At 40.5% G+C, this 8426-nt stretch overlaps 1 protein-coding gene across 1 annotated transcript in view; it reads left to right on the forward strand.

The window, feature by feature from the left end:
- miga2 (mitoguardin 2) overlaps positions 1–7161 on the forward strand; it is a 74526-nt gene extending 67365 nt beyond the window's left edge. Inside the window, exon 16 of the mRNA XM_048613415.1 lies at positions 278–7161. Coding sequence (XP_048469372.1) covers positions 278–484 — 207 coding nt within the window. The 3' untranslated portion in view covers positions 485–7161. The remainder of the gene's footprint in view (positions 1–277) is intronic.
- Positions 7162–8426: the final 1265 nt, after the last annotated feature.

The following is an 8426-nucleotide window of genomic DNA, read 5'->3' on the forward strand; positions in this document are numbered from 1 at the left end:
CTGAGTTTCTCCAACATTTTCTGTCTTTGCTGGAAATTTACTTTAATGAAGTTAGAATTGTTTTGCTAAATATTGCCACCTAGTGGAACCTGGTGTTATGACAGCAATTGTGCAATACAGTAATTGAATGATTTTTAAAAATACAATGCAGAAATAGATAAAGAAATTCTGTAATTCAGAGGAAATGAGGGTAAATAGGGATGTTTCCTGTATGCTATACAACATGTTTGTTGTTTGAATATTGTTTTTTATGCGCACTTGTTGCTTTGTCTTATAGCAACAAATACTTCAGTACTTGAAGGACATGTTCGATTTGGACAAAGTGCGATACACTACAGTGAATTCACTGGCGGACGACATTGTGCAATTGTCACGCAGACGCAGTGAGATTCTCCTTGGCTACCTGGGCGTTGATGCAATAACAGAAATGAATGGGACATTACCCACTGACAATGGACCTTTGGAAGAGGCCAGTCTTGTATGAAACTTGGACACACAGGTTTTTTTAAATAAAACAAAAGTGATTAATTTTTGGAAGAAACAAATCATAACAACTTGGCACTAAGAATCAGTGACTTGTGTCTGATTCCTGGATGATTTCCCATCCTCCCCACTCCCATCTCTGTTTTGAGGAGATTATTAAGAGTCTTGATCCGAATACTCCCCACACATTGCAGTTGGCCCTTTCTTTTGAATATCAGCGTTTTGATGTGGCATTGTTTGGGGACAGGAAGAATGACACATTATTCTTTGGGAATCTAATGCATTGCAGAGATGTTAGCTGATGGAGGGCTGCGTCTTTGATAGCAAAACCTGAGGATTGCAGGATTAAAAGTACACTTCCCTCCACTTTGTGTTTATTTTGGGGGCGTGTGGTGTAGAATCAGCCTTGTTCTATCAACTTGATGCAACAGTGCCCCTCTGTGGTATAGTTTGTTTACTGCACTGCCTGGTCTGTTGCTGAGCTGTATAAATCAGGAAATGAGTTGAGAGTGATAGATGTCCAGGATTGTATACTGAAGCACTACAGATGGCATTAACACCTCCTGCCTCAAGAGGGAAAAGCCTATCCATTGCTTGTGCCTGCTCACTTCTCATCACCCAGCACAGCACTGTCAAATTTATAGAATGATGGAGTACACGAGGAACCCATTTCTTGACCACTCTTGCACAAAAGGCTAAATGCTTGAAATTTTGAAGCACTTTTTTTTTTCAAGTGCCCAAGACTAACATTGAGCCTAAAAAAGCAAGTAACTAATTTTGTTTACCTTTCTCTTGGGGGGGAAAAAAAAAGCTGATTTTAAAGTCATTCTTGTCAGTGAATGTACTGTTACCCGTGCTACCATCCACCACCTTCAGTGGGAACACTACAGGACACAGTTTTGGGGGGGGGTGGAATATAACTGAATCATGGAAAATGTGACTTTCTCCCTGTACTCTCTGGAAGATGAGAGTAATAATCGTCAGGGTATTAAGAAAAAGCTGCAAATAGTGACCCCACTTTCCCAACCAGAATAGCAGCAATTGATTAAATCCCCTGTCAGTCACACATGGAGACCACACTGCTACAAATGATGAGGATTGTTGTGACTCTCAACTACTATTCTGTAGTTACTCACCCCACACTGCATTTTGCTGGAGAAATAATCCTGTTTCTCATATTTTTTCATTCTACCATTCATGAGAAGGGGTGACTTGCTCACTTCTGCCCTCTGTTCCCCTAAGTCTATGTGGGTACACCACAAGCTGGAATATACTGCAATATCATAAGCAGATCACGTGCAACCAATTTTATCTCTAGCATGCACACGGTCTTGCAATGCAATAAACAGGCAGCTCAAACAAGGAAAAATAAGAGTGACCATTGCTTCCATCTCTAAGATCCTCTGACATGTGGGATCTTTGTCCCTAAACTGACACACTACCTGAAAGAATTTGGCAGGGGAGAAAAACTCTTGGAGAATCTTGTAATGAAATTGTTCCTCATTAGATCTTGAGTTCCTTTTGGAATTGTTAATGTGTAATAATTTTAATTTTGTGAGGGATGGACTCAGTTGAGCAAATCTTCTGAAACATTTCAATGTGGGTTCAAAGTCTAAATCAGACTTTTAAGTGAATTTGTACTGCTTTTTAGAAAGAAATTACATTCACAGGATTTCACACTTCTGTGTTACCTCCAGGAATGCCTCATGCTGTGATGGGAGTAGGTTTTGATGAATCGTATCTCTCACTCGTGTCCCTAATCTCCCTGTGCCAGTCCAGGAGTACATTGTACCCTAGAGAGACACGGTCCTTGCTGTTGAGTATTTAATTGCCCAAATAATACTGGCTGACTGTGAGAGGCAGGGGATGAGAGGAGGGTTCTCTTAGTGTACATCAGAACTGTTTAGAAGTCCAACTTGCTTATTGTGCTCAGGTTTATATAATTAGATTACTCCTAAACCCTCCAAATAAACAGGCCTGATGTATCTGTTATCAATGTTTTATGATCAATAGATGATTTCAACCTGAAGTAGGTTTTTTTTGTTTGAACTATTGTATCAGAGACTTGGAACAAATCTGTTTATGGTGAACAGAGTCAGCAACAAAAACTCTGTTTCTGCCTTTTGGAGTGACTAGGATTGTGCTACACCAACACTTATAGAAGGTGAGACTACTCATGGTAAGATAGACAGGAGTGTGTGTGCTTCTGAAAGGAGGGGCTCAGTGTTGGGTTTTGTGATTTTTTTCTGCTTGAGCTTTGGCATTTCAAACCAAACTAAGTCCCTTGATGCAATCGGTTCCTGAGATAAATACTGATTATTGCTCTGGCAAATTCAGTTTAACTGTCGGATTTCTTGTTTCCAACAATGTGACATGGAAGCTCCTCATAAATTAGCCACTATATCTTTTCCTTTCGATTATCAAAGGACTACTGAATGTATTAAGGTATTTTTAAAAAATAGAACTTTTAAGCAGTGATTTCTAATGTGTTGAAATTTCTGATTTTTCTTCTTGAATTGTCATTGAGGCTTATGGAAAAATAGTGGAGTTCTGGACATGTATTTGCAACACACTGTTCAGGGAACAAAGTGGTTGCTGAATTTTGGAAAAATACTTTACAGACAGTAGTCATTATCTAGAGGAGATTCCCATTAGAAGTGTTAAACAGGTTAAAGAAATAACAAAATGCAGATAGATATGTATATATAGAAGGTATCTGCTTGAGAGACTGACTGTAATAGTGAAGATATTGGCTGTATTCCAGTTCCTGGTATGGGACCCCAGCTCCGACCAGGTGAAATTCCATTTTGGCTGGCTGGTAGGCATGAGGTTTCTGGGCATGGTGAGTTTGGGGCAGCGTGCTTCCCTAATGAGTGAGGGTTCATGTCCCTACAACGGAGACTGGAGTCGGATTACTGCAGTTTGGTGTTGAAGTGCATCATTGTGCGTGAAGCAAGCCTTTTAGACTCTGCATCTTAATAGAAGATATACTTGACATGAGAGTACTTGATAGAATGAGATCGAAGAGGGACACTTTGAATCCGAGTCTGTGTCGGCTCACCAGTTATGAGCCAGCTTGAAAATTGTACTGTGAGCAGCCAGGCTTTTTTATTTTGTGGTCATATGTCAGTAAGTCGTTATGCTCAATAAAAGTTTAATTGTTTTGTTTGTTCTTTTTTTAAGAAAGGTTGTAGCCAATTTGGTTATGTAGAAATCAGATTTGCTATTGCACTTTATTTTGTTTAAGATTGGGCCGAATAAATTCCAAACTCCTCCACCTCCACCTTTAATCTCGGCCCAGACTAGAGTTGCTGACTTTGTAAAATTGTATCCCTTTTAAAGAGAGGGTATACGTTGCCATAACAGAATTCATGAGCTCAGAAGTCCCAAAATATTTCACAGCCATTGTAGTACTTATTAGAGTGGTCACTGTTGTAATATAGAAAATACTGGAGTTGTTTTACACACAGCAAAATCCCACAAATGGGATAATCTTTCTTTTCTGCATGTGAGTTGATTGAGGGCTAAATAGTGGCCCTAGCGCCTGCTGCAATTCAGAATAGTGCCAGGAGAACCGTCCATCTAAATAGATGATAGGAGGCTCTGGCTTATTAGTTCAACAGATCTAAAGTATCTGCAACGGTGCAGTACTTCCTCAGTGATGTATGAGTTGTGTCAGCCTAGAATTTGTCCCTGAAACTCTGGAGTGGGACAGTAATACATTCTAGTAGTTGCTGAAAGTCACAGCACTTCCCATTGCTGTTGCACTTCGAATGTGCGTTTGGCAATGATTTGTAGGTAATATGGCCATTGCTTGCCATGCCTCCTTTGTTGCTTGTAGATCTTACTGCTCCCTACATCTGTGGGCTTACCTAAGTGCGAGCTAGCATTATTCTTGTCATTCAGTGGTAATTCTATTCCTACCAACTTGGAGAAAGCGATGGAAATCCATTTAGAAGCAGCCCACTGTCAGACAGCTTGTTTCTGCCCCGCTCTCTCTAATGAGCAACTACTTGTGATTCGAGCTCACCAAGGTAATTGTGGATAAAGGTGCCCATTATTCAATCAAGTGTAGGAGCAAATCACTGCAGATGCTGGAATCTGTACTGAAAACAAAAAATGGAAATCACAGCAGGTCAGGCAGCATCCGTGGAGAGAGAGCAAGCTACAGTTTCGAGTCTAGATGACTCTTCATCAGAGTATATCCTGCACGGGCAGCGTGATTTCTCAAATCATTCTAGTATTTCAGCTTCCAAATCTTTACTGGGATGAAATTTCCCAGTGTCAGCACTTCTTTGCAGGAAAAGCTTGCTGATAGTAGTCCTGCAGTTAATAAGCCAGTTTGAACCTATGTCCTATTCCTAACATTGAATTTAAAGTAATATATAGATGTAACCTTTTCTGTAGTATTTAATATTATACATTTATAGGCTAGCTTCCTCTTTCAGGCTGAAAAGCTGTAGTCACCTAATTCCTTTTCTCTTGTCCAAACTCCTGACAATATTTAATTTTTATCTTGTTGCCCATGACCAGAACAGCGTGCTACACTTGAACAGTGATTTGGGTAGAACTGAATGTTGCCTTTGCAATGTGACCTGACCATAGCTCTGTATAATGCGATCATAACATCCTCTGCTTTGCATTCACAGTTGTTTTTGGTGACTTTAAATTTAATGTTCTCTTGGTTTTGATTGCTGCCCTGTTTTCGTTTGATGTCTTTAGCAGTGACTCTAGATATTCAAGGCCTCATCCCACTTCACTGTCACTAGTTCAGTGCCGATTGTAAAGTGTGTCTCTTGCTTTTCGTGTAGACCGTATCCCATGTGGGCTAGTGCAACTGGTTAGAGCATTCCTTGAGTGGCCTTCGAGCAAGGTATTGCTTTAATCTTCAACCCTCAATTAAAAGTTCACTTTAAAAAGTAAAATGCCACACACTGCCATATAGCTAAAACACAAGCCAGTGGCACTTCTGGTATTGGGCGCTGTTCTTTTCATCTTGAGGTTATCAAACCTGTAGGTTGGACTCGCTCCTCAGCCTACTGTTTGCAAAAATTTTATTGTTTACAAAGGTAACAAGCCGTAGTTGGATTTTGTTCTGTTAATTCCAATATATTACTTTCACTTGAGGGAATTGAAATGTGAATCAGGTTTAGAAAAGATGTGTTTACTTCAGTATTGATTGAGCCAGGTCATCCCAAGTAAGGTTATTAATCCCAAGTAAGCTAAAGAACCTCATTGATCCACACAGTGCACCAGCAGACACCATTTTTCCAAACTCTGTGCTTACAGAAGTATGAATTTTATTAAATCTACCTGTAGCTCTTTCTGAAAGCCCAGTGTACCAATTATATCTGGTTCAGGCTACTGTGTAAGAGAATTAGGCACTTTCTGAGCACTTGGATTGTGTGTGTCACCCTTTGTGTGTGGGAGTGGAGTTCATTGGCTTTCAGAATAGGGGTATGTTTTGTAAACTATACCTCATAGAATGCATTATGAAAATGCAACCTGCAAGTTTGGAGCCAAGTTAGGAGAACTGTAGAACTGTAAATGCTGGTGGTGAGAGTAGAAGTGATGAGAGTGTGGTGCCCAGGAAGAGTGGAGGAGAGGAACATAAAATGAAATAGAGGGGAAGAATAATTTCTTGCCACGTTTGTACACTTCCTTTCAGTGAGCATAGGAGTTGGTCTGGAGCAAGTTACTCACCCTCCCCAATTTGTGGGGAGGTAAAGGTCGGAATATGGTTTTTACATATGGAAGGAGGAGGAGAAAGAAGTCTTCAGTGACAATCTGACAGTGTGGATGCATTGGACCCAATTTCAGTTCTTTAACTTTCTAATTTTCTGCACATATCCGGTTTCCCTCCAATCAAATCACAATTTTGATTCCTGTAAACAGTGACACCATTTGAGAGCATTGCGAGGTGCTGAAGGCATAAATAAATACTTTGACTTGTACATTGTCGTAAGAAGCTGCTGCAACAGCAACAACAGGGGAAGCCTTCACTAAACCGGACTGAAATGAACTCACTGGACAAGTAACTGATATCAGAGCAAGTGCTGTAGTATAGACTAAAACATCACCATAAATTACCATATAAATACTAGGTCTTTCTTTACCAGTCGCCAAGCCAAGACATGTCTAGGCTGACTCCATACTAGCTCCAACATCTGAAGAGTCTCCCCTCACTCTAGCACACAACCACTATAGGCTGATCCAGATACTTGTCGATGCTATCCCTTCCTGCCACCATTCTGTTGACCATGAATTTTATAGTTTCTAGTCTTCATAAGGTTTCTGGTTAGTTTTGTTAATGACTTACTGCAAAATTGTTGTATTGTCTGGAATTGAATTAAGTTTGTCTTGTATTGAGACTTGGACTGGTTCCATTTTGAACTGAGTTGTGGGTTCAGTCTTTTGAAGCTGCTATTAAAATTTTTATTAAAAAATAGAGGTCTGTGGTAAGTTGGGGGCTAAGAGCAGAAAAGAATGGGAAAAATGTCTGAAGTGGTCATTCTTTAATTATATAAATGTGTGCCTCTTCCTTTTTTTTGTGTGAATTATTGCTTTTGATGTAAAACTTGTTACCTTAAGAATTTTGTTTTTATTTTTAAAGTAATCGCTGCTGTCCTGTATCCATCAATACATTTCAATTAAAAAAAACAAAACTGCAAGAACAAATACGTCTGTAAGTGGATTTGCTTATTAGGCAAGGGTATTGAGTGGTACAGAATGAAGACATGTAGGTGAAGTTAAAAGCCATGAGTTAATTAATTGACAGACAAAATCTTGCACTTGCATAGCTCCTTTGATGTAATAAAATTTCCAAAGATTATTCATAGGACAGAGATTGATACTGAGCCGAACAAGGGGATAGCCAAATCTTGGTCAGCGGTATATGTTTTATTCATTCACAGGGTGAGGACTTCACTGGGTAGGCAACATTTATTGCCCATCTCTGATTGCTCAGAGGGAAGTTCAGGAACAACCACATTACTGTGGGTCTGGAGTCACATGTATGCCAGTCCAGGTAAGGACATTAGTGAACCAGACGGATTCATAATTGAAAGTGGACTCATTCCAGATTTTTTTAATTGAATTAAAATTCCACCATCTACCACGGTGGGATTTGAACTTGGGTCCCCCAGAACTTTACATGGGTCTCTGGATTAACTACCAAGCAATAATACCACTGGGTCGTTGCCTCCCCTCAGTTTTAAGGAGTATCTTTACAAAATAAAGAGGGAAGACAGGCAGTGAAATTCAAGAGGGTTTTCTAGAGTGCGAGAATTCAGCAATTAACTGAAAGCATGACCATGAACGGCAGTTTAAGCCATTTCAAGATTGGCACCTATAGTCTTGGCTATAATGTGTAAATATATTTTGGATAAATATAAAAAACTTATGTAAGTGCAAATTCTTGCTGTTTCTAATTTGAAAAAGGCTCTATATTTCAAAGTTAGTAGGAACTGCAGATGCTGGAGAATCTGAGATAACAAGGTGTAGAGCTGGATGAACGTAGCAGGCCAAACAGCATCAGAGGAGCAGGAAGGCTGATGTTTCGGGCCTACACCCTTCTTCAGAAATGGGGGAGGAGAAGGGGGTTCTGAAATAAATAGGGAGAGAGGGGAAGGCGGATAGAAGATGGATAGAGGAGAAGATACGTGGAGAGGAGACAGACCGGTCAAAGAGGTGGGGATGGAGCCAGTAAAGGTGAGTGTAGGTGGGCAGGTAGGGAGACTGACAGGTCAAGGGGGCGGGCTGAGGTTAGTAGGTAGGAGATGGGGGTGGGGCTTGAGGTGGGAGGAAAGACAGGCTAGGGAGGCGGGGACGAGCTGGGCTGGTTTTGGGATGCGGTAGGGGGAGGGGAGATTTTGAAGCTTGTGAAGTCCACATTGATACCATTGGGCTGCAGGGCTCCCAAGCAGAATATGAGTTGCTGTTCC

This window comes from Rhincodon typus, chromosome 28 (genome assembly GCF_021869965.1).
Source record: "Rhincodon typus isolate 14 chromosome 28, sRhiTyp1.1, whole genome shotgun sequence".
Taxonomy (NCBI): Eukaryota; Metazoa; Chordata; class Chondrichthyes; order Orectolobiformes; family Rhincodontidae; genus Rhincodon; species Rhincodon typus.